At 30.1% G+C, this 26,917-nt stretch overlaps 1 protein-coding gene across 4 annotated transcripts; it reads right to left on the bottom strand.

Annotated features, from left to right (window-relative positions):
• Positions 1-1,146: 1,146 nt before the first annotated feature.
• Positions 1,147-24,106, bottom strand: LOC132951774 (polyamine-transporting ATPase 13A3-like). Of its 4 annotated transcripts, XM_061023721.1 has the most exons (16): positions 23,851-24,106; positions 22,784-22,941; positions 20,491-20,968; positions 15,235-15,320; positions 7,746-7,913; positions 7,592-7,668; positions 7,305-7,411; positions 6,674-7,231; positions 4,934-5,439; positions 4,562-4,873; positions 3,934-4,491; positions 3,729-3,841; positions 3,493-3,665; positions 2,189-3,020; positions 1,943-2,121; positions 1,147-1,852 (listed from the first exon to the last, which is right to left on the bottom strand). In XM_061023721.1, exons 3-16 carry the CDS (start codon positions 20,642-20,644, stop codon positions 1,749-1,751), a joined length of 3,927 nt encoding a protein of 1,308 aa, XP_060879704.1. In that variant the 5' UTR covers positions 20,645-20,968; positions 22,784-22,941; positions 23,851-24,106; the 3' UTR covers positions 1,147-1,748. The 4 variants fall into 4 exon arrangements, with proteins under 4 accessions (XP_060879704.1, XP_060879706.1, XP_060879707.1 ...); XM_061023723.1 differs by lacking the exons at positions 20,491-20,968; positions 22,784-22,941; positions 23,851-24,106 and adding an exon at positions 15,462-15,492; XM_061023722.1 differs by lacking the exons at positions 22,784-22,941; positions 23,851-24,106 and having other exon boundaries at positions 1,762-1,852; positions 1,914-2,121; positions 20,491-21,561.
• Positions 24,107-26,917: the final 2,811 nt, after the last annotated feature.

The raw sequence follows: 26,917 nt of genomic DNA, 5'->3' as shown, positions 1-26,917 counted from the left end.
TATCTATTATTTTTTACTATACACCTATTATATTATTATTATTATAGTACCTACCATCAATGGAGTATCTACCATTGATTTCTATGCAGAAAAGGTCAAGTTACTTAATTATTTATACATATTTTTTAATAAAATAATAACACTGCTATTTGGCACGTACTTATTTTTGAAGGTGCATATGAAAAATGTATTACTTTATAACTTATAACCAGGGCTTGAAGTTATAGCACTAAAAAAAGTTACTTTTAAGTACTTTGTAATGAACTCCAAAATATGCAATGTAAATACCTCTAAAAATTACAGAATATGCGAAGTACAATTATTATCTTTGGCTGTTGTATACATTTCCTATAGTTCTAATTCTAACTGTTATCTATTTTATTCTATTACTCCGTGAATACAAAAACAATTTAACAAAATATGTGTGATTCCATTCTTATATTTCAATAGCATTTTGCGAAAATATGAATATATTTTTAAATATTGATATTTAAAAACGCTCATACCTCACATAAAAATTTAAATATCGTAAAAATACAACGAGAGACCACAAATTACCTTTAAATTTGTTAATAGATCAATTCACCCTACTATTAAAGTTAACCACACAAAATTGAAACAACTTAAGTTTAGTAACTAAATATACATTTTTGCATGTTATGTGTGTAATACATGGGTCGTAAACTAATGGACAGCAAATTCCACTCCGCCCTGCTGTCAACGCTAAGCGATCATAATATTATAAATTTATATAATATAATATAATCACAGAGGGAGAAAGATTAAAGAACATAAAGTAGAGAATCATGGCCTTCATAAAGAACTATATACATTTTACTTTGTTTCCCTCCTCGCTCACTCTATACCAATTGCTGGCAGTTAGTTTGAATCGCGTACGTTTCGAGTACATTAAGATAGGGCATTTGGTCCCCTGAAGTTATATGATGTGATTTCAGTGGCAGATCCAGGAGGGGGCAGGGGGCAGGGGAATTTGACAGCAATGTCAAGTCAGACAACGCAAATGTGGGTACAACTTAACTCAAAATGTTGATACAAATTATTTTCTTGATAAAACAAACTTAAGTTCTTAACCATTTAAACAATAATCAAGAAAAACACACGTTTTAGATAATGAATAAGAAAACATTTAAGACATTCAATTAATGTTAAAATAATTTATTAACAAAAAAAAAAATATTACAATTACAAATACATATAATTCATTAATCCAACAAATACTGCACTGATAAAAACAAATTGCTTTTATGACATCCAATTATTCCTATTACTAATTAATTGTATTTTGTTTACATAAAAAATAATTTTTTCTCAAGAGATTTAATAAAAGGTCGTTAGTTCCATTAAAAAAAAATAATAAATTATCATGTTATTATCATTTAAAAATGTAAATACTGGCAATTTGATATTTAACCTTAAGTTAAACAAATTAATATAATAGTAAATAACATTAAGACACCATTAACACTATTGTATATGAATGAAATAATCAATATTTATTATGCAGATGACAAAAGTCAACAAATGTTATTTTATTCAGATATAATATATATGTATAATGTATATGTATACTAAAGGGACGCACAAGAAAAATTAAGACGGTGAAATATATTTGTAATTTTTATACGTATTCTATATAAAATAAACTATACTGGGGCAATAAAAAGAAAAATCTACAGGTAACTACTATTTTAAGTACAGACATATTGTGTGAAAAAACAACAATTTTGTCAAATATGTTGTAAACTACCAGCAGGAGTAGCATAATTGGATTCTTCACTTTCTGAATGAAAGCGACGGTGCAACGATAAATTCACACCGTTACTGGCTGTTCCTGAAATATTATAATACTATTTAAAAAAAACCCCAATTTTAAACTCAAACGTTTGATGTACATATTATATAAGTCTATGCTATGCAATACCATTTGGTTGTACTGTTGAACGGACAGTCGGTGACAACTGTTCGGGTGATGTATATGAAAATGGCGATGACGAGGATGAACTAAAACGATCGTTACTCAACGGAGGCCAATCTGGCATTTTTTGAAGTTCATGCTCAATTCCAGCATAAGATGTTGTCCAACTTTTATTCTTATGAGAACTAAATATTTTAAATTATTAGAATTGATAACTGTAAGTACATAACATTTGTTTAAATAATATCTTACCGAGAACTCAAAAATTTGACAAGCATGCGGTCACAAAGTATTTTTTCATGAAATACTGCCAGTGCTAAATTTATTAACCCTAGCGCTAAAATTACATAGAAGAAAGAGGAGTTGTCTGGAGGTAATTTGAGTTGGAATTTGGATCTTAAAATTTCAAATGGTGAGATAAATAAATAAACGGTAAATGCTACTATGACTACTGATATGATGGATAAACACCAGTTTGATTGTAAACCCTGTCTGTATGGTGGTCCCTTGTTGAAAACTAGGGCTAAAATTATATACTGTAATGCCGATACACTAAACACTGCATAATTCTCAAAGCTTTCTATTGATTCATTTTCTTTATACTGAAATGGCACAAACCAGTCATTATATCGAATGGTTACAAAGCTAATCAATTGAATTGCAATAGAAATTACTAGTTGTCCAATAAGTGAAGTCAATGGCAAGGCAGAGACGAGTGACGTCTCTGGCCTCTGTTTGACTAATGGTCCTTCGTACGCAGACGTACGACTTATTGAAAATGCAAAGAGTGATATAAGAAATAAATCAATGTACAAATACTGGTAATCTGATAAATTGTTGTCGATGGAGTAGAGCATGATAACCGATATAAATTGTACCAGAGAATATCCAGCCATAAATTTGAATATACCAACAGAAGTAACAAGAGCGGCGCGACCTTCACGAATTACCCTCACAACACATTCAACAGATGCTTTGCGTGACGTGAATGGACTGGCAACAGACGATTCTGCTTCACTCAGGGATATACCAGTGTGTGCTGCTTTCAAAGCTCCACAGTCATTAGCACCATCACCACACATTGCTGTAATTTAAAACACTATTGTTAATAAAATTGAAACATCTAAAAAGCAAAGAGTCAAATAAGATTTTCAACATCCAAATAAAAATTATTAAAAAAATATTTTTATTGCAATTAATCTTAAAAATTTCAAACATAGATCGCAAAAAAATATATAAAATTTGATATACGTTAAATTGTTTAATAATATAATACATAATTTTCTATAGTTCTATAAGTATAATCTATTATTATTAGCAAATTGGAATGTTAAATGTTTTAAAAATAAATCTTTAAATAAAATGTATTAAAATTTAATAAAATGTAATGAATCAGATTTTAGTATAATAAATTGATAGTCTACAACAGCATAAGATTAAAAAATGTTATTGAAAATAAAAACTCACCCAAAATGTTTTAGTGTTCAAAAAACATTTTCTTACTAAGGTTTAAACAAATTGATTTAATTTATATTCACTATACTAAATTTACTCACCAACATAATAACCAATTCCCTGCAACTCTTGAACAAGTTGTTGTTTTTGATCAGGACTCATTCGTGAAAATACAGACGCTCTAGTAATGATTTTTGGTATGAGTTCTGGGCAATATTGTCTAAGCAATGACCATGTTTTTCCGGTCAATGCAAAAGTATACCTCTGAGAACATCTAATAAAAAAAATATTATTATTAAATCAGTTAAATATTTTATGTTAAAGGCGTAAAACATACTTAATTGGCGTATTAGCAGTAGTACTTGAAGGGCTTAATAATCCAGCTTCTAATAAATCCATATTCAAATTTACACTATTACCAGAATTGGGCGACATAATAGTGCTCAGTTTCTATAATACATTGTTCAACAAAATAATTAACTATAAATATTATTTTAACATATAAATTATTTTATATATTCATGTTAAAAATTAGAACTTACAATCGAATTAGAATTAATTGCCGGGTTAACATTCATATCAGCTGCTGTGAAATACAAATAAGGGGGCACTGTAACGCCATGCACAGTAATAACATCTTCTGTTTCTAACACTATACCACAATCCCTTGCAACACTGAGGGCTGTTAGCATATTATCTCCAGTGACCATAATAATTCTAATACCTGCAGACCGTAATGTGTCCAAAACACCAGCACTTTCTGGCTTTAATCTGTTTTCTAATATAATCAGTCCCAAAAGTGTCAGGTCACATTCTGCTTGTTCTCTGGTTAATCTCTGTGTCTTAACGTAACTCAAATTATTCTTTAACGCCCTGTAACCAGCAGCAATCACCCGATATCCTTGTTTGGTGAATCGTTGCAATACTTGATCGAAGTCTGGTGGAATCGAACTAGGATTACAGAGGCTTAAAATTTTTTCTGGAGCTCCTTTGGTATAGACATGGGTCAAATTAGAAGACAGATGTTTGGCTATAACACTCATGCACTGCAAACTCGAACTAAATGGAAATTGACGAATGATACCAATTTCTTGTCCAATCTACAAAACAGAGTATATTACATTATATAAATTTCACATGAGACGCATAAATGCCAGAAAAATGTTATACCTGTTCAATAGTAGTGAATGTGTTTTTATTCGGTGGTCGAACAACAACTGGCATAACCAAATCAAATTGGTTGTCTTCACTAGTCTCAGGTTCTTCGAGTAACCATCCAGTTGATTCAAACATCTTCAAGTCTAAAGGATCACCGGACAACTTTCCATCGATAGACGTAATAGAATGGCATGTAACCATAGCTGACATGAGCAAATGGTCTGATGACATTGAACTCACATTCCTATAGCAAGGTAGAAATTTTGATGTTGTCACAGGTACTATACCCCACATATCTAATCCATCTTCAGTCAGTGTACCAGTCTGTTAAAAATATTTCAGTTATAAAACACTTGAAAACAATTAACTTGACCGTTTACTCACTTTATCAAAACAAACACAATTAATTGAACCTGCCACATTTATAGATCTTGGACTAATGCAATATATATGATGATTTTTCAATCTCATTTGTGCATACATTTGTCCCACAGTCATAGCAGCAGGCAATGCAGGAGGGACTACAACTGTGATCAGGTCAAAAGCTTTCTTCAAAATTGAATCGAGAGAATGTCCCCGAGACACTTTGATAAACACAGTGTATACAAATCCAATAGCAGCAATACCTGCTAGTACTTTGATGAACTTATAACTGTCCCGTTCAAATTCAAAATCAACTGGTGCTGGATACAATATTGAACGTACCAAAGAACCTTTACTAGTGTGGAAGCCTGTACGTACCACAACAGCACACACTCGTCCCTCGCCATAATAACGAGTTTGTATAACAGATGTTCCACAGTATAATGTGTGACGAGCATGTTCTTTTATGTCATATTTTAGGTCTGGATTTCCAGGTATTGTTGTCTTGGTTACAGGAACACTTTCACCTTAAAATACAACATAAAAAGTATTTATTATTCACAATTTTAATCTTTAATAGTTTATAATTTGTTTATCTATTTATTTTGGATCTGAAACTTCTGAAGTCAGTAATGTATATTAAATTTACTAAAACGCTGAAGTTTTATTTATAGTTTTAAGTACCTATTAAAAAATATTATAATTTTAATAAATTTTATATTTTTAAAAGTTGAAACATCAATAACTCAAATAACATTCTACTCCTAAATAATAGTTTAATAAACAAAATATTTAAATATATATAATTATTGTAATATTTATTTATTATGTATTATCATTAAAACTGATATTATTGGTAGAAAGTATGGTTAAGTTATCACATTTGAAAATCATAATTAAATTGTATAATATAAACGTGCACATTGTAAATTACTTGAGATTCATGTAAATATCTCATATAATTATTAATTTGTAATAATCTTAGTATTTAAGCATCAGTGTTTAGTTTTAATCTCTTATCTATCCAAACCATAAGAGGACGCCACACCCGCATTGTCTCCGTCTTACAAACGCGAAACATACCAAATTTACTCAAAAATTCAAGTTTTATGCTGTTAGCTTAAAAATTAGAGTGAATTAATCTATTATGAAACTTGATAGTGAGAACATTATCTGTGTTTTTTTGGAAGTTTTTTTACGATAATTCAGTTTTCAAGTGAGTTATGAGCATTTTTAATTTATATTTATTATACACGCTATAACTTACTTAAAAACTGAAATATCATAAAAATATTTCCAACAAAACACAGATAATATTCTTACCATCAAGTTGCATAATAGGTAGATTTACTCTAATTTTTAAGCTAACGGCATATAACATGAATTTCTGAGCGTAAATTTGGTATGTTACGCATTAGTAAGACGTAGACAACGCATGCGGGTGTGGCGTCCTCTTAAATGTTTACTTTTAAAAAGCCTTTAGGCGTTAAAACATATAATATAGCAAATAATATTTATAATAAAATAAAATAAATTTAATTTGAATTATTAAAATACAACAAAATTTACTTTTGTCATCAATTATCAAATATAATTATAATATAGTTATCAAATATCAAAAATTACATGTTAAATAATGTAAGATATAGCAATGTATACTTGGAATTAAAGTGGTACTAAAAGTACATGTAATCCAATATTTTAGTCTATAATATTAAGTTTATCCAAAATTGTAATTTAAACATAACATGTTTAACTAACCTGTAAGCATACTTTCATTAACAATACAATGTCCTGTGAGAAGGACTGCGTCGCAATGCATAACACAACCATGACTAGGGATAACCAAAACATCCCCTGGAACTAACAATTCTGTAGGAACTGTAATTACGTTATTCTCTCGTAGTACATTAGCAACATCGCTGGAATGCACGGTACTCCTAAGGTTTCTTTGATTCCTCCTTGTTTGTATAACAGCAGTAATAATACTGACTAATGACATAACAAATATAGCTGAGGCATATGATAAATAATCGTCAAGGTACCAAAGTATAAATGAAAATATTTCAAATACATAAAATGGATTAAGGACTTCAGTGTAAATCAATGACCAAATAGTCTGCAATGGAACATCAATGAGGTTTGGCCCGTAAACAGCGCGACGCAGATATTGATCTCGAGCAGATATTCCCCTTTGTTCATGCAATTCGTGGGTATTTATACCGCAGTCAATTCCAGTTAACAGATAGAACTCCTTGTTGTCCACATCCCAAATGAATCTGTACTTCTTGAAGTCGAATCGTCTTATTTCGTCCAGGTCTAAAATAATATTGATAATTATTATTATTAAAACAATAAATAATTAATTGAAAAATGTAATTATTGTATATACCTTTGAAAATTCCACTTGGTGTTCGCACTGGCAGTTTTGCTGAATCGCCAAGTGATTTGAGTTCAAAGTACGCCTGTCTGTCCCAGCCATTCACGCGGCATGCTTCGCTGTTTGAACACAATACGGATAGACACATTGGTAACAGTATAATCGTCTTGCACTAACTGGATAGGCAACAAACAATAGGCCCACTATTATTACGTCAAGCGATAAGGAGAGCCCTATTGGTCCTCGAAGAATCCTCTCCTTGATCGCACTGGAGTATAAAAACTAAATAAACCACGTACCTTGGCAACAGCGAAGAGGAATTGATGATTTCTATTTCAGCTACATGTTTGCTTCTATGATCTTTTTTATACGTTTCCTACAATGAAAATATAAAATATTGTAAAAATGTAGGTATGGCTAATCCATGCATTAACAAAAAACATATGAACATACCACCACTAAAATTTTTTCGGCAGATTGCAATGAACATTTCATATGGGTAGAAAACAACATTAATGTTGGCCACCAGTAAAATATTAAACGAAGAGCGCCACATGTTATGATTGTCACTACCCAAGACATAATTGTGTATCCCAAGTGTCGCCGGTAGCCGTGTAACTCCTGTAAAATTAATACATGTATATTGTATAGATTATTAACAAAATAGCGTATAGGTATTATATTTTAAAATTTATTTTTTTGATGGACATCTTTAATTGTTTGGACAATGAAAATTCTCAAAATGTGCATGAAACATTTTCGGAGATGGGAAATCATTTAAAAGCGTGATTTCTTGATTTTCTTAAAACTTTCTCTAAACATTTAAGATGAACAACTAGAAACCAAAAGTTGAAAAATATAAGCAAGTGCTAATGTGCTAATAGGGATTAGATTATCTAAGCTCTACTCGAAGTCGTTTTTTTTTTAGGTACAATGATTTATTTTGTCCTCACGACATATTCTTTTTTTTCAGCTTTCGTCTTGGTCATGTGCCCATTGAATATGTGACCTTTCTAGCGTTGTCACATCCATTTTCGATTGTCAGTCTCTTTGTTTTTGGTACATAGAATATTATCACACATAACTGTATACTCGCTACACCGACCTCGATCATCTTGGGGTAAACTTTTTTCGAATGCAGTAAAATTTGAAATAATGGAATATTCTGTTTTAATAATTCACGCATTACATATTAATTTATTTTTATCATTATTAATCACAATATTAAATACCTAGCATTGTATTTGAAATAACTATGATCCATAATTCTTACAACTAATTGTTATCGTAATATAAATCACCATATTACTAAACAGGGGGCCCCATTTGGGGGGGGGGGGAGCCGGGTATATTTTGGCTCCCCTATTTTTTTCTGCGTCTTATTGGCCTGGATTAAAATTTAGAATGCACCGACAACCGTCCCGAGCCCAATTTCTCCCATTCTCGCACTCGATCGTGCATGACGGTCGCCATTTAAAACTGTCCAACAAGTATACACCAATTTCAAATAAATTGTACGTAAACACGTATATTATAGTGGTGCTAATTGGAACTGGCTGTATATTACAGTTTACAACGGACTGACGGCACTGCACGCAGGTCGCGTACCGGCGGTTGTTGGTGGCGGTATCCAGTATAAACAATATCTGTATTTACTATTTTTAAAAAAGTGGCCTGACAAAAAAAAATTGGCCTGCTTAAATTTTGGCACCCCTATTATAAAACTCAAATCGCGCCCCTGATACTAAATATGAATTACAAAAGCACTATAGCAGTATAATACATTTCTAAAATTAATAATAACGAAAATAATAAAATTAATTATAATATATTCAACATTATCCTTCACACGTGTTCAAATCATACACGGTATATGCCATATGGTAACACAAAACCTAAGACGTCAAAAAAAACGAATAGAATATTTTTATAATACGAATATTAAATGCTAAGTATTCTGATTTCATTACCGGACAACAAATACAAATAATTGGGTTATACTAATTTTAAATTCATTGACGCATAACAAACAAGACTACGCCAAAAACACATTTTCACAATGAAAACCTGACTAGAATATTTACGTTTCTTTTTTAATTATTAATATAAATAATAATAAAACCTTTAATGGAAAAATCAATAGGTTTTATTATTTTGTATTAAACAAGCAAACAAGATACTTGAATAAATTATTAAAAATGTGTTACAGATGTACCAAAAATGCTTGAAAGGTGGACATTAAGTTGTGGACTTCGTTGTGTTAATACAGTCGGTGACACGTCAAAATGTCCCGGCAAAAATATCCGAGGAAAAATATTCGATGACAAGATAGGTATTCCGCGTAAATATTAATTTAAAACTTTAACCTCTATCATAAAAATTTTGATTATATGTATAATAATTGCACTTTTTGTACAAAGAAAGTGTTAGGTGTTTTAATCGTTATAACCCTATTTAGATAATGGTATGTGTGTCGCACTAGTTATAACCGTTTTTATAACTCTTTTCACTTTATTTAATTTACTTTATAATATCTATGAATTAAGATGAATCTAGAACATCATACACCAAATATTAAATAAGGGATTGAACAAAGTTTGAGTCATATACAGTTTGTACATTTAACGGCGGTAACGAAGTGCACGGGATCAGCTAGTTACAAATATTATTCAGTTTAAAAATATGCAAAATAATATTTTTTGTTTTTATATTGTGATCATATTTTCAATTTTGTCATGGACTATTTTGATGTTGGGATAATTTGGTCTTGGGATATTTAAGTATTTTGTCGGGATTATGCTATATTGATAACGGATTATTTTAACTTAATACCAGTAAGACTATTAATCTCAGTCTTATAAACGTACCTACATATAATTAGTATCATATTATAATAAAAATAGTAAAATAATAAAATTATTATTCATTTTTCGAGGGTTAAGTTAGGATTATCAGTTATCACAATCATTGCAAAATAAATGTCCTTCAATTATATTTTAAAACCTCAGTTTATTGCAACTGAATACCTAAACCTTGAAGGTTTAAATTCTAATTTAATGAAATTGACCACATCCTGTGGCATACTTCTTTGCATTATTTGCTAATCTATAGCGATACTATATTGTAATTTGTAAAAGATTCAAAAAAAAAATAAGTAGACATTCAAAAGACTTATGATAGACACATTGTCTACGAGTATGATTCAATTATGTTATCCTCTCAAAAGAAAGAATTCAAGTTAAGTTAAAAATAATCATTCATGGAAATAATATTTTTACAATACATTGGCAATATTTAGAAGATAATATTACACACACAAGCATTTACATAAATATAACATTATAACATAATATACAAGTCACCAATACCAAGTTTGCATGCTAAATCAATATTTAATATTGATTTTAGATGTTTTTTTATCGATAATGGCTCACGTTATAACTAAGGTATAGCTAGAGAGAGTTTTAACTTCAACATAATTTTTATCTTTGTCTCTTTAACAGTTTAAAACAATCAAAGTGGTAAATATATATAGATACATAGGTAGTACAATAATACTATACAGCAGGGGTGTCACCGAATGGCGGCACGCAGATGAATTTTGACCAGCCCACAGATAAGGAGAAAAGAAGCAATTTAATACGTAAACATAAATAAATTATTTTAAAAACAAATTCATATCCCAACTCACCAACGAACACCTTAAAATAATGATGAAGATAGCGACCACAAATCATAACCCCAGCTAGTTGAGAGCAAGATCTGCCATTTATCACATTAAAAATATTAATTCATAATTGTTCCACTTATTTATTAAATGTAATTTTATTTTCATTAGTTATAGTTATATAATATGTTATAATATGTTATATGTGTATATTTTTTTTATTAAGAAATCAAAATAGTTTTGGCCAATCGGCATATGATAATAAATATTATGTACTTTGAATTGGCCCCCGAGAATTTTCCAATGTGGCCTGCGGAAAGTATTAATTGGTGACCCCTGCTATATAGTATGTTCAACCAGGTAGGTAACAAAAAATATTTCGAAAATATGACCGTGCATTTAATTTGGGTTTTTTTTTACTGCATAAAAGACTGAATATACAATTAATTTTGAAAAATTTAAGTTTAAATTAATTTTTTTTTTAAAACAACTTTGTCATAAACATTTTAAAAATTGATTTATCGGTAGTAAGTTAAAGTTTCGGTTTATAAACATGTTGTATTTGATTCAATGGTATTTTTTAACAGTCAATCTACAATTCAACGATTGTGCAAAGTTATATGTGTGGTTTAGTATGATTTTTAAAAACTTGGTACTACTATTGTAGTTAAGACTATCAAAAAATACGATAAATACATCATGCGCATAAATCAAAACTTTAACTCACTTTCAAAAAGTAAATTTTTATGTTAGAAAAAAACGTTTTAGTTCAAATTGTTAAAAAATTATTTTTATTAAAATTCAAACTCAAAAAAGGGTAGAGGTGCAATTCAAAAAAATGTTATTTTGCAGATTCAATTGCGTTTTTATATTTAAAAAATAAGTGCGATGTTACTTAAGCTATAAGCATTAAAAAAAAACCTGAATTTCATGGTAGTGAGTTCAAAATATTTTGTGTTACCTACCTAATACCTACATTTGTTGTTGAAAACACTGTACAGCAAATCAGTAATTTAATAATATTTCTAAAGTAGGTACTTATTAATTATAATAATTTATTTGATTTATTAATTTATACCTGTCGCTGCTGCTGCTTGCTACTATTTTACTGTTTTCCCACACGAGTGACCGAATCCCCGATCAAGTACAAAATGTACAATAAGTAGCTAAATAGTATACTTATTTACAATTTTTCACAAAGTAATATATACTCACGCCACGTTAACCGAAAATATTTCTTGTTCCAACGACTGGTGTACGTGTGCTAAGTGCCAAGTGGCAAGTACATCAATAACGGAATTAGCGAATAATTTACAAATTAAGTGTTCGGAAGCATATCCGCGTATATTCCGTTGATTTTTAACCTATTAACTCCGCGGGCTATATTTTATTCTACGACTTAAGAGGACGCTACACCCGCATGCGCTATCTTGTCTCCGTCTTACAAACGCATTAACATGGCAAATTGTACGTTATGAATAATGTTTAACTCTGTTTTATTTAATATTGGAGGGAATTGACCTATTATAAAATTTATAAGTAAGAATATTATCTAGTGAACCTCATAGGTTTTTTAAATATTTTAACCTTAAAGAAAATCATGCTTATGAGTATTTTAAAATTGTAAACTGTTGGTGCATTTTAAAATACTCATAACTTGCTTTATAATTAAAATCTAAAAAAACCTATGAGGTTCACTAGACAATATTCTTACTTCTAAATTTGACAATGGGTAAATTCGGTCTTATATTAAACATATGTACCAGAGTTAAATACATTATTATTATAATAATATACTATTATCATTATTAAATAGATTATTATTTATTATTCAGAACGTACAATTTGCTATGTAAATGTACGTTTTCCCTGAAGCGTCTGGACACGGCGTATAGCGTCACTACCGGTCCGGACATAGGTCTGCCGTCTAGACGCGACGTGATGACGCCTTGCTGTTCCACTGTTCGAAGCTGCAGGGAAACTATACTTTTATATGTTTGTAAGACAGAGAAAAAGCATGCAGGTAGAGCCATCTTAACGACTGGCATATTTTTCAAGTATATTAGTCGCTCCGTTGACTAGTGACAAGTTTACCAACAATCCTCGAAAAAGCACAAGTGACAAATAATTGTACAACTCTAAAAGACGACTTTGGACCGTAGAAACGGCATGGCAAGTATCCACAAGTAATGAACGCATCGATATACACTACGATATGGAAAAAATACTAATGATACAAGTAACAAGACAGTAGTAGATACACTGTAACTTAGCAAAGCAGATAAAATAAGCAAATTATGAATATATAACAAGTACACCAGACCATGGAACATGGTTAACAAAGTGTGTAATTTTGTTTTATCCGAGAAAACTTTTAACTGTACTTTTAACAGTAACCGATTTCAAATACACCCATAAACAGGGATGGAGATGACTGATGAGTGATAACCCACTAACCCCAGAATTGATTGTTTGATTTCTAAATCTATCACCACCAGTTACCTATCGGATCTTTTTAATTTTTTTTTCTGTTTACTAGTATATGTATTAAAGAATAAAGACTAAAGTAAATTATACATACTAAAAAGTTTAAATGAAAGTGTTTTATTTTAGTATAATAAATTTTATCATAAATACCTATCTAAAGAAGCGAATAATTTATTTAACTTGATAATGATGTAAGCTGAGGCTCGAGTGCAAGACAAAGATAACAAAAGGTGGGTAAGTGGATGTCGCTCTTCTGTACAGTAGGTTACAATTGGATCACTGTTATGAATGATGTTAAATTTGAATTCAATGATGTAATATCATTGTATAAGAAAAACGATTCTGATCGAAAACGGTCAGTCAGTCATGATATTACCAAGTATAATTGATGATATTATTCTAAATAAAGTAATTTATAAATAACCTTTTTACGTGGAACCTTGTTTTAAATTTTCAATCCTATAAAAGTTGAACATTTTATAAATTTTTAACTACAAAAAAATTATTATTATTATTTTTATTATTATTATTATTTTAAATTTTATAAACTTTGTCAAAATTCGAAATTTAAATGTTTATAAAAAAAATTGTGCCTATGTAGGTATTTTTAATATCTTTCAACTGCTATTGTAACGATATATCAGGAGCCTTGCACTAAATTGTCACGCTTTTTTACCCAACAAATAAAATTTTATTGATATTTATAGAAAAAATAACTAAAAAAAATGGAAACTGAAAATGTCCGTAAACAGCTCAAAATAAGTCAAAATATTTGGAAAATGTTATGGTGTATAGAAAATGCTAATATAAACATTCAGTCAAAATTGCATGTATCTACGGTCATTTGTTTTAGAGTTGCACCAAAAACCATAATCGATTATCTCGAAAACAGATTTTGCGTAAAAATTCACGTTTTTCCTTAATTTTTCTTTTGTTTTTCACGTCGCTTTTGAAAACTACTGGGAAGTTTTTACTTTTGACCCCCCCAAGTACCAACTAGATTCACTTTTCAATCAAGAAAAGTTACTGTTGAAGAAAATCCAATCATTTCTACTGCCTTAAAAGGTGATGACAGACACAAAAAAATAAAACAAAAAACACACATCATTGTAAAATTAATACATTCATCGCTTCGCTCAGAATCTAAATGCAAAACAATAATTTAATAACATATACCTAATAATATTAGTAATTTAACTGTCACTTTCAGACAAGAAGATTTACATTATTCCGTTGACTAAATTCTTTAAATTAAAGTATAGCAACATTAAATTATATTCTTCAAACTTTTAGTTTTCGATAAAATATTTTTATTTTTATTTATATTTAAATTATATTTATATAACTACTGATTATCGTGTATATTTAATAGTTATACGTTTATAATCAAGGTAATAACTAAGTGCTCCTTAAATTTAACTAATATTAATAACTAAAAATCAAATTTTTAATCAAAAATAGTTTACGTAAAAAAGAAAACCTACTTAATTATTATCAATTAAAAATCGCTTCGCTCAGATTCTAAAACAAATTTATAATGTTATTTATTGAATTTCCAACTTGTGCAATAATATATATTAATTCATGGTAATACCTAATTATCATAGTACTAAATGTCGTAGAAACATAGTAATTGGTTGAAGAAATTATGAAACGAAAAACATTACACGTTTTTAATTGAAAACGAATTAAAAAACGAAAATTGTTGTTACGGACTCAATTATGTTCAATTAGTAAGAATGGAATTTTATTATTAATAATATGGTTAATTCATAGTAAAATACTGACCAATTGTTCTTCAGTACCAATAATGTCAACATAATCAACAGATGGGTCTTCATCATCTTTAAAATTAGAATCTTCTTTAATTGGCCCTGTAAAAATTAAACACAATTTAAGTATACATAAGTATATAATACATAAATAAATAATTGACATTATATTTAAATAATAATTAATTAATTATACATTACAGATCGAAAGTCAATATTATATTATATGGTTCTCAGACATACCGTTATTGTAAGACATTATTTTATAAGCCTGAGAATATAGTAACATATTAACCAGCGTAATATGTAATTTAAAGAGTAGCAAATCATTATCTTATTCCCGCTAAACCTTATTGAGACAGTAGTTCCCCCCCACTTCAAAAGAGCTACTTATTAAGAAGTATCGCAGTTGTTGTATAAATAACTACTACCTATGTGATATGAATACATAATGAAGTACCTACTAGTTATTAAAAACTCGTTAAATACATTAGGTAGGAATAAGTAAAATACGATTTAAACTCCTATAGCTCTTCACATTTCTTGTTTTAGCTAAATAAATTTATTTACCATTTCTATTTTGAAAACGCACAGAGGATACGCCATCTCGCGCGCCACACTTGCATGTGTTGTCTCAGTCTGGTAAACGTACTACATAGCAAAATTGCATTCAGTAGAACCAATTTTGTGTAGTAGATTTAAATAAAAGCCTTTTATATTAGAATGAATTAACCTATGATCAAATTTAAAAGTAAGAACATTATCTATCTGTGTTCTCTCGATGGATTATTTACGATAGTATAATTTTTAAGCGAATTATGAGAATTTGTATATATTAATGTCTTACATACCCATTACTTGGTAATCTTAAGTGCCAGCCACATCAACATTAGTTTTCTCTATCTGTCTGGAGCGTAATGTATAGCAACAAAGGTATTCCGTACTGACCGTACTATTACGATTTACGACTCTCTGGTTTAGTTTACGGCAAAGAGAACTATTACAAGTTTTATAATGGATATATTCCGAGGTATTCTGTACATTGGCCGAATTAGTTCTTTAATATTTTAATTTGTTATCAAGATAAGCATGTTTTAATTTAACTTAATTTATCTTATTTTTAACCATTAATAACTTCTTAAAAATAGTGGAAGTATCAGTACTTTTGTTGCTGTATTACATACAATATAGACAGATAAAACACATTTTGGTGTAGCGGCTCCTTAGTACAATGTTAATATTACCATATCCTTTACCTCGTTCTTTACTATACCTAAAGTATCTCAAATATTTTGACTAAAAAATTATTCTTTTTTTAAAATAGCTATTTCAAATAATACCATTTTGTTATTTATTATTTTATGACATTATTTTTGGATTTGATTCATATTGATTTATACTTTAAAGTTCAAACTTATTTAATGCCTTTAAACTAAGCTTGACCAGTATTTGTAAGAGGCATTTATTTAGGTAATTTTATAATAATACCTATATTTTCATCATATTCAGTTACGGAAACGTTTTTAATTTTAATAAATTGAGGATTTAGGATTCATAATCAAATAATAATAAGTCAGAATATGCTACACTCATAGTTTACTAATTATCATTAATCATTATCAACAAAATTGCATGATAATCAGTTTCCTAATAAAAAAAAATTATTCAACATTGAATCTTAAAAACAATACCTAATATTATTAATATTCTTAAGAAAATAATATTATTGCTCTTAATAATTAAGATCAATTTAAAATATCAATTATTATGATAAAATCTATGTCATTGAGTAATTTTAAGCTAATCTACTTGCATGTTCTTAGTTCTTACTAATCTAAAATAGCATACTGAATCAATGGCCTATGCAGTGGTAGAGTTCTAGGTTTCTACCCCACCTCCCCCCTCCCTGAAATTTCTTCCTTCTACAAAAAAAATCTTCTATACTACCATGATCAATGCACAGAGCAGATTAGTTGGTCATTTTTAAAAGATATAAAATAAATTGGAAAATGGCAATGGAAAATTTTAGAGTGTGTTGATTTTACAATTAAAACTGTTTTTATGGTTGAATTTTGACAAATGGTTATTATTAGTCGAGATATTAGTAAATAGGTACCTAATAAAATACCCAGGTACAAAAATTACTGTGAAAAATTAATATAGGTATTTAAGTAGATTTTTGAAGATGACAAACAACTATAACACTATGACTATCAACTATGACACTATGTAGAGATATAACTTACTTATACCGAATAAGATAATAAGGAAAAAACTAAATAAGATTTAAATATCTAGTACATATAATACTACCTACATTGGACTATAAAATACAAAAAAAAATACCATCTACCAACCTAATAAAATATATTTGAACAACCACTTTTGAAAATAAAAAAATTGAAATAAATTTATAATGAATATTATAAAAACCCATTATTTATTAGGTAGGTACTCATATTTTGATGATACCTAATTGGAATTCATACTATTTCAATAATTGAGATTATAATATAATTAAAAAAGCATGGTTATGAATCATCCTCACCACTAAGCACTTCAATCATTTATTATTAAATTATAAAACAATGCCATTTAAATTACGCATTCAGCCGAGCCGATAGTTAGATTAATGATAAGTACCTACATTAAATAGTAGATTGCTGAGTGTTCAAGTATTCAAAAACAACTTTATAAGTAATACATTTAATAGAAATAATAGAGCTGAAATGCTTGAAAAATAATAAGAATCGAAATGTACAAATTTGAATTGAAACATTTAGTGATTGATGGAAAGAAATAACATTTTATCTTATGTTTTTTCATTAGGCTTTTATCAATAGATAATTTAAGAAAAGAGATACTTGCTTATTGAAATGTATGACAATAATATAGCATAGAAGCTAGGGTTCAAAAGTACATTTCATTGAGTAAGTCACTGTAATGTAAGTAAATAGTGATAAATCATTGCTTAGGTACTACCTAAATATTTTATTTATTTTATCATAAATTTATATTCATACTGATAATTTATTTTCGGATTCATTTTAATTATTCTTACTAACATACAAAGGTTGTCACACTCTGTAGCGGTAAAATTCTTTTGTCTTGGTGGTGCCGCTGCGTTGGCGGTAAATTGTGACCGGCTTCATTTTGCCGTTGGTTTATACCTAACCTAACCTAACCTAAGGTTTATGACGAGGTTTAGGATGTTTGACCGTGATTATAATTTATAACCGGATTTATAATTAGTATATGTTTAGGTATAATAGATATTATTAGAATTTAGAGGTAAGTATCTAATGACCATATGCATAGTCAATTTGTGTGTCACATAAGACATAGTTTAAGAAGAGGTTTAACATGTCTTATGTGACACATAAATAGACTATACATAATATGGGTATAAATATGATTAAACCAGATTAAACAATCTAATATTAAAAATAATAAAGAATCATAAATCCCCATCTGCATTTGCAAGTATTTGCTTATTGGATATGCATGCAACTATTGCTTTATTTGATATAGTATTTCTACACTATAGGTATATTGAAATATTTTTTTCTTTAAATAAATGTTAAAGTTATTATATTATATTATATTGACCATACAGATAAGAAGTATCTAACACATTATGTAATAATTTACCATAAATTCTATAATAGACATAATCTTTATAAACTTTAATCATAAGCGAAGCCACAGGGTGTACAGGGTATGCATCTGTACAACTTAATCACCCCAAAGGGAGCCGCTTTAATTTAAGTTGAGCAAAAACGTAGAGGCCCGCGATGATTTTATCTTTAGCCGGAATTCCGGACGGCATAATATGATATGATACAAAATATTCTATAAAACTGTTTGTTATAAGGGTGTTATTTTAAGGTTTCTATAATTTCTATCAAAAACTTTTCAATGACATGATAGTGAACAACTCAAAATAGAAGTAAAGCTATTTAAAACAATACTACGATTCCTAACAAAGACTGTTTATGTAACAAAAATAAAATCCATGAATGGTTAAATTGGCTGGAGATTAATAATAGTTATACCCGATTATACCTTACTTTAACCAATTTTTTACTGCTATTCAAAAGTTTGTAGGTTTTTTTCTAAATTTTAAGATAGATTAAAATATGCTTTGTACCTATGTATCTATTAACAGTCAATGTTGATGCTGATGCTAAAATAGACAATTTCAAACTAGTGGTAGATTTTTAGAGACAAATGACTTTATAATATCATGTTTCCTATTTTAAGAGTGAAACCGAGGTCAAGTGTCCAGAGTTTTCAAGTATCCTCATAAATTGTGTAGTATTTAACAATTATAATATGTTGTATATTGAGTAGTATATACATATGTATCATAATTATAATACATTGAAGGTATTAACCCCAGTATTAACAATTGTATATTTTTTAAAAATATTTGTAGGTTGCAGTAGAAACAATATAAATGCATATAGGATAGGTGGTAGTTATTATATAATGTACTTGGTATATTTATAATTATTATTTATTCATGGTAAAAGAGGGGATATGATCATGTGGGTGGTGGGCCGATTAAAATTCTGCATACCCTAAACTAAACTTCTGGATCCGCCTATGACTTAAATCATGGGTTAATCATAAAGGTTTTTTCCTAAAACTGATTAACTTGCGAGATAACCCCAATAAGACATACCTAAATCATATTTATATTATTTTATTTATCCTGATATAGGTAGGAAATATATTATAATTGTGTAAGCAATAAAATCAGGTTCTTACCTACAAACTCTGAATTAGCATAATTTAGGTACTTATTTCTTAAATAAATTAAGGTTATAAAAATGTTCAGAAACAAGAGTTATAAAAGAAGATAGTACAGGCAATATGAAACTAAACTTTAATGATGACATTTTAAGAATAAAGTGATTAATTTCATAATATAAAATGTTGATTATAACTAGGTACCTAGTATACTACCAGTGATTTTTTTCTAGTTGAAAATAAATAAGCACTTAATTATTGTTAAGTGCCATTACATCAAAAATTATTATTATGAGATTATTATTTATTACTAGGTAGGTACTCATAATAAATTCTACCCACAGATAGTATTTAAAAAGGTACCGAATGCGGCAAGTTAGGTTAGGTAAGGTTAACAAGAACACAAAAATTTATTTAATCAGTAAATACCTAGACGTACTTCTCACTCTGAGGCTAAAGTATTAGGCAAATGAAAAACTTGTCACAGCGACATAATAATAAATTGTTGATCACTTACTGCGGAGAGGCGTGCAGACTGGATCTTCTGGATGGTTAACTTTTTTGTGGCCAGCGCCGTGCAAACGCACGAGCTTGCTTAATCTGACCACGAGATCGGCCATTATCACCTGGGTCGTTTGCGGCGCTTGAGGGCTGTAGTCGGGGGGCGTCATTCACCAGGATCGCATTTGCTGCGCCAAGATCTGACGGTCGCTCCGCCGCAATTGCTGCTGTACCTCACGTCTTCGGCGGGTTCACGTATCCAATCGTCGATTTGAATGTCCAGCATGATGAGTAAACACAGCAGAGGCGTCGGACGTCACAGGACCGCAAGAATCCCGTAACACATTCGAATGACAGACAACGACCCAACGGTCACGGGGTAGGTACACTGGTGGTGACGGCCGAGTGGTGTTTCGCACGTGTCTCGGGTGTTTCAGCGAGAACAGATGTCGCACATGAACGGGGCCCCGCGTGTGTCTTGCCGGAACACGCGACTGGCGAGGGAGAAATGAAAAATATGAAAAATTAACAAATAAAACAGACGGGTTGGTGTAAATCACGGCAAACGGAGCGCACACCGCGGTATGTGCGTTGCGTCCTCTCGACCTCGCGTTGAACGATGACCGGATTAAAACGATTTTTTAACGTGGGCGGCGAGTTCTTTACCCTTAGCGATGGAAAAAAAAATGAAATGAAAAACAAGAGACGGACGAGCGAACGGACGGACAAGCGGGCTTAAAATGATGTAGGTAGACGGTACTAGGTGGGGCGAACCGCGAATGGCCGGACGAGTGCACGAGTACGGGGAAGGCGCGCGATTACCGTCAGAGACCGCTAGTACCGACCTCGGCGTATTTTCCGCGTTCGAAAATTTCACACGTCGCCGAACGAGCGCAGCGCCGTTCCGTTATTGTCACCGCACTCACCGGCACCGGCTCGACTATTTGGCGGACGGACGAGCGACGCCGACGCCGATGATAATAATAATAACGTGCACTCGTCGTCCCTTCACTACACCGCCACACCATCACCACGGCACCACAAGTCAAAACAACGCTTATCAGCGGCCGCGGCCCCGTCCCCACGATTATTATAAATAGTATATTATCTTATATCGTGCTTGTCGCCAACCTTATCAATCTGTCGCCGCCCGAAGCCCACCCACCTCCCCACACCGCTCAAAAACGGCTTTATTCTTTAGATAATCACAACTCACAAACACAACGTGGGCGATGAAAATTTAATTTTCTCGATTTAAACCAATGATTGGCCGGAGGAGGACACCGGTCATTGATCAATCATAATTTGTGAATCAAATTTCTCAGTACCTATTCAAAACCCACAGTACCTACCTAATCAGTCATCGATATTGAATATTACCACGAATTAAGATATCTATTCTTAATTCGTGGTCAATACCCATTAATCATTAGAGCTTATAGGTGATCTTTTATATTATTGTAATAGGTAGAAAATTACTTGTACCAGTTAGTACCTACGAAAACTAAATTATTAGGTACAGTAATAATATATACTGTATAATATCTGGCTGCTACATACACGACATCTTAATTTGTATTAATATTTAGAATTTAGATCATAATTCATAATATGGCACGTAGTTTTCTCTTTGAGATTTTTGCTAATTAGGAATTCAAAACCTAAACGTTAAGGTAGGTTGTAGGTGTACACCAATTAACTGTAAATGAGAAGTACCTAATAATGTTATATTACATGAATACGCATGATACCTAACATAAAACAAAAATACTCGTCAAACGTGGAAACCACGATGTAGAGAAGATATGTTATATGTAATATCTTCTCTACATCGTGGTGGAAACGTAAAATTTTGAGGAGACCAAGCCCCCCATAGCCTCGACACCATGATCGTCACCTATGTGACTTAACCTAATCTACCTACTCGAAAAAACAAAGAAAGGACGAAACTGGCGACCTACACGCGAATTTATACATAGATATGGTGGGATATTGGAATTTGCATTACTCATCACTCTGAAATGAGCATATTATTATACGGCTATATAACACTGTTTACGTATCAGTAGGTACCTAGCCGTTACATAACGACAATGCATGACACTTTAAATAAATTATGTATATTATTATGTCATCAATTCTAAATGCGAAAAAATCAATTTTTTTTCTCGCATGTTTGAACGATTGCCGTGAATTGTATTATAATGCATAGTGCATACCCGCTTAACCAGCATATAATATTGTAATTTGATATTTAAATTTATAATTGCATAATGAACTAATATAATATTATACACATATATACCTACCTTCTTATATGTACATGACGTACACGATATTATATAATTATTAAATTATATATGGAACGCGGTGATTAATATAATTTATGTTATTCTCTTGTCACTTCCAAGATCCAAATTCCAATGTGTCCATTGAAGAATTGAATGATCGCACCACAATAATATTTCTATAGATAAAATATTTAATAATATTTTACAGTTTTAAACATTTAAACTACATTGGAACTTCCATTTCACGAACTTCCGATTAAAAATATTTTAATTTTAACGAAATATTAGTATTAAATTTATTTCTATATTTAAGAAAATTCTCTATAATGCGAATTTTGTTGTTTCCCATGAGACTTCGTAACATAGAAGTTTCACTGTATAATAAGAATTATGTATATAATTTTCTGAAAATTAAAAATGTACAAGTAACAGATTTTGCAAATATTAATTACCAATATGACATTATAGGTATATACCAAGAAAATTTGTTTTTATATTTATCATCATAGGCGGAATTTGGGGGGGGGGGGGGGCAGTTGCCCCCAGATAAATATTTAGGTGAAATATTATATAGATAAGTTGAATGTGAGAAGATTTTTAAATAGGTCAGTAAATTGTGATTAATTTTCGCCCCCCTGACAATAAGAGCCAAGTGCCGCCTATGTTTATCAATAAAGATAATATTATAGGTTATTAGGTAAGTACCTATATCTGAATTGTGAGTACAATTTAAATGCTTGAGTGATTCATCAGTATTCATGGATATTGGATTAGTAGGGGAAGCCGTTTAGTAAGTATAGAATGTAGATTACATAGATACCTACCTAGGTAATAAAGTATTATAAGTAAATAATGATGGAATTAACTTGTCTGTCTCAGTAGGTATAGGTTTATCAGTTTATGAAAAATAATAATTTAATAATGCATCATATCCAGTCGAATAAACATGTTAAAACTAAATCAAAAATTACATTTTAAAATAATTTGTAGTCTTACAGTCAAGCGGATAAACGAGATACTTATGCATAATAATATGTAAAAAATATAGTAGTAATTAGAGTATAATAATGATCGTATAAACTTACTACGTTATGATGGCAACAATTTAAAATTGCAAAGTTGAGTATAAAGCGATACAAAACACTTGAGTACATACATAATGTAATATAATATAGGTAACAGGTAGTTTTAAATAAAAGTTTAGAATCCAATGTGCAACAAAGTACGGTATTACAGCAGTACAGCCGTGATCTACGGCCTGTTGTGAGTTTACAACTGTACCTACCAGGGCAACCTCATGAAATGCGCGATTACGGAGTTGCAGACTGCTGAGCACGCTGCACGCGATTACGGAGTTGCAGACTGCTGATCACGCTGCACACGAACGTAGTATAGGTAAACGGTACCTGCACGTATATTATACAGTAACAGTATGGGTACACTATACCTACACTTGTATTATAGTTGTATCAGTATCACGCCCCCTACGTAGAAATAGGAACGAAAGGAATTTCTTTTGCTAATCTTAAAATTTTATTCGTACACAAATTCCGTTTCATATTCTAGCAAGTAGGTAGCAGCGTATAGGTATAGTTTATAGATACTGTGGTAAAATAAAAAAAAAATGTGCCTATAGTTATCATTAGTGTAGGTATAATAAAATTCCATATACGGATGGCCAAGACACCTGCAAACATTGTATTGTGTAATTAATACCAAATCTTACAACTTACAAGAGAACTATAATAGCTCTTAGTTCTACGATATTTAAAAACGATTGTAGACCCATTGGTTGTAGATATTAAATATTTTTATTCGTTATCTGAACGAATTATTAAGTGTATATTTGTATTATTGTATTATTACAGATTAATTACAGTTTAGAACCTTTAGGCTTCATTTATTTATATCGTAGATAGTTTAGCACATTTTAATATATTTAAAACAATATTTTTTCTAGTAATCGAGACAGACTTATTAAAAACAGACATTTTTTTCTAATTATTGTAGTTATCAGTTACCACTTATCATTTATCATTAATCGACATACTTATATTACTTATTACTTACTAAAAATTGTTAAGTTCTTGTTAACTACCTACCGAATACCAATCAAATACAATTTAAAAAATATGTATACACCAATTGAAAATAACTTTATTACGCCTTAATTTAGTATATAGGGTACGGCGTATAGCAGATACCTACATTTTAAGGTCAAATTGTATTCGTCAAAAATCACTAACATAAATTACCTATTTTTAAAATCGTCGAAAATGGCACCGTCGCAAAAATATCACGTAACCACCTGTATGGCTTTAGCCTGTAAATTTTAACTATCTACTAATAGTACACTCAAACAGATTTTAGATCCTTACCAGAGTTTTGCTGACTTTGAATATCTCTGTATTACCTATGGGCTACGTTACATATTTTGTTTTTTGTATAGGTACCCATATATTTTTTTTAAACATACTATCGTTAACAAATTGTATATATTATATATACGATTAAAAAAAAATAAATTCCTAGAATCATTATGTACCTACGTCTATAATATTAATATATTTTTTTAGTCTTCTATATTATATTATTATTATCACATAAATAGGATTCGTGTATAGCTTAAACGTGTGTGTGTCATGTATGATGTATCAAAACCGACAGAACTCTAAAATGATAATAATATGCTGCTGCAACAAATTAATTTAGCTGTATTCTGTAGGATGTAGGTACCTACATAAGATTACATTATTTAGGTACACAGTAATGGCCAATAACATATTTTATGTAACTATTATTGTATACTATTACTATATTGTATTATTGTTAGGTACTAGTAAATATAGTACAGACAGTACAGTTTTATGTTATTTCTTCATCAAACGACAAAACTCATGTGGAACTTGAAAAAATAATTATTTTTTAAAGTGTGTATTTAAACAAAGTTGTATTGTCATTATATTTATAAAGTATGAATGTATGATGTGTGAAAACTTAAAACTATTATAATATATTTTTGTTTTATACCTACAATGGCTTATGAGTTATGAATTATGATTTTATTTTAATTTAATTTTTGGTGTAGACAGTACCTATACTACATAATTGTAACTTGTAAACTGTAGAGTGTACTGTGTAGACTGTAGACTGTATAGAAAAGACTGAATGCGGGCTTGCCATGTTGATGATTATATCATCTATAAATTATAATAATAATATAATATAATTATATCGTCCAATAAATAACTAATATTATGTCATGTTCTTAAGAAAGTTAAATTTAGTATTGTAAACTATATACGCATAGTATATTAATATACTATACAATATACATATTATGTACATACACATTTTTATATTCTCCCCCACCGGGCCCCACGTGAAAATTTAATCAAAAAACCATCACTGATATAAAATATACAAAAAAAAACACATACACAATGGTCAATGAGATAGTGTTGTTTTATAAACGGTGTTTAAATACAATGAAAAAACGAGTTTTTCAGTCTGCAAACAAAAATTATAACTATACATATAATATAATATATTATAATAATTTATAAGACTATACTATCGTAGTATACTAGTATCGCATATAGAAAAAAGTATTGTATATCTTATAATACTTCTTACCGACGTTTAACATAATATAATAATTTTGTGCGTGTTTAAATATATATAATATAATTATATTATGAACCTACGACGTATATGGCAATATATTATGTCTATGTGACTATATGTGCAATAAAAATCTCCACAGACCAAACGTTTTTTGACCTGGCAATTTTTCCTCGATTCAGCCCAGACGAGAACCGGACAAAAAACGGGTTGGACCCGGACTCCTGCGCAAGTATACAATATATAACTATTATAGTCTACTGCAGTTAGAATTAATAGTCCTAGCAACTCAATATAATTGTGTCTGAATTTCTGAACCACTACATAATATAATATGTAAAATGTACCTACGATACTGATATTATTCGCCGCGGTTCATACTTATTCGCACATACTTGAAAGTCGTTTAACCAGTAACCACTGAATTTTCATCGTTGAGAATTCGTGATTAAAAAAATAATAATAATATTACATACTCGTAATTCACTTTACTCGTATAATACGCGTGTATGAAATATTACAAAAATA

Source organism: Metopolophium dirhodum, chromosome 9, assembly GCF_019925205.1.
Source record: "Metopolophium dirhodum isolate CAU chromosome 9, ASM1992520v1, whole genome shotgun sequence".
NCBI classification, from domain to species: Eukaryota; Metazoa; Arthropoda; class Insecta; order Hemiptera; family Aphididae; genus Metopolophium; species Metopolophium dirhodum.
Note: the sequence above shows the minus strand (reverse complement) of the source record. Positions and strands in the feature narration are given on the sequence as shown.

Coding starts and splice junctions, on each gene's coding strand:
- LOC132951774 (XM_061023721.1), bottom strand. CDS start 20,644: ATGACGCCCCCCGACTACAGCCCTCAAGCGCCGCAAACGACCCAGGTG. Junction 7,412..7,591: donor TCCTCTTCGCTGTTGCCAAG/GTACGTGGTTTA, acceptor GTGTTCAAACAG/CGAAGCATGCCGCGTGAATG. Junction 4,492..4,561: donor CATTCACTACTATTGAACAG/GTATAACATTTT, acceptor TCTGTTTTGTAG/ATTGGACAAGAAATTGGTAT.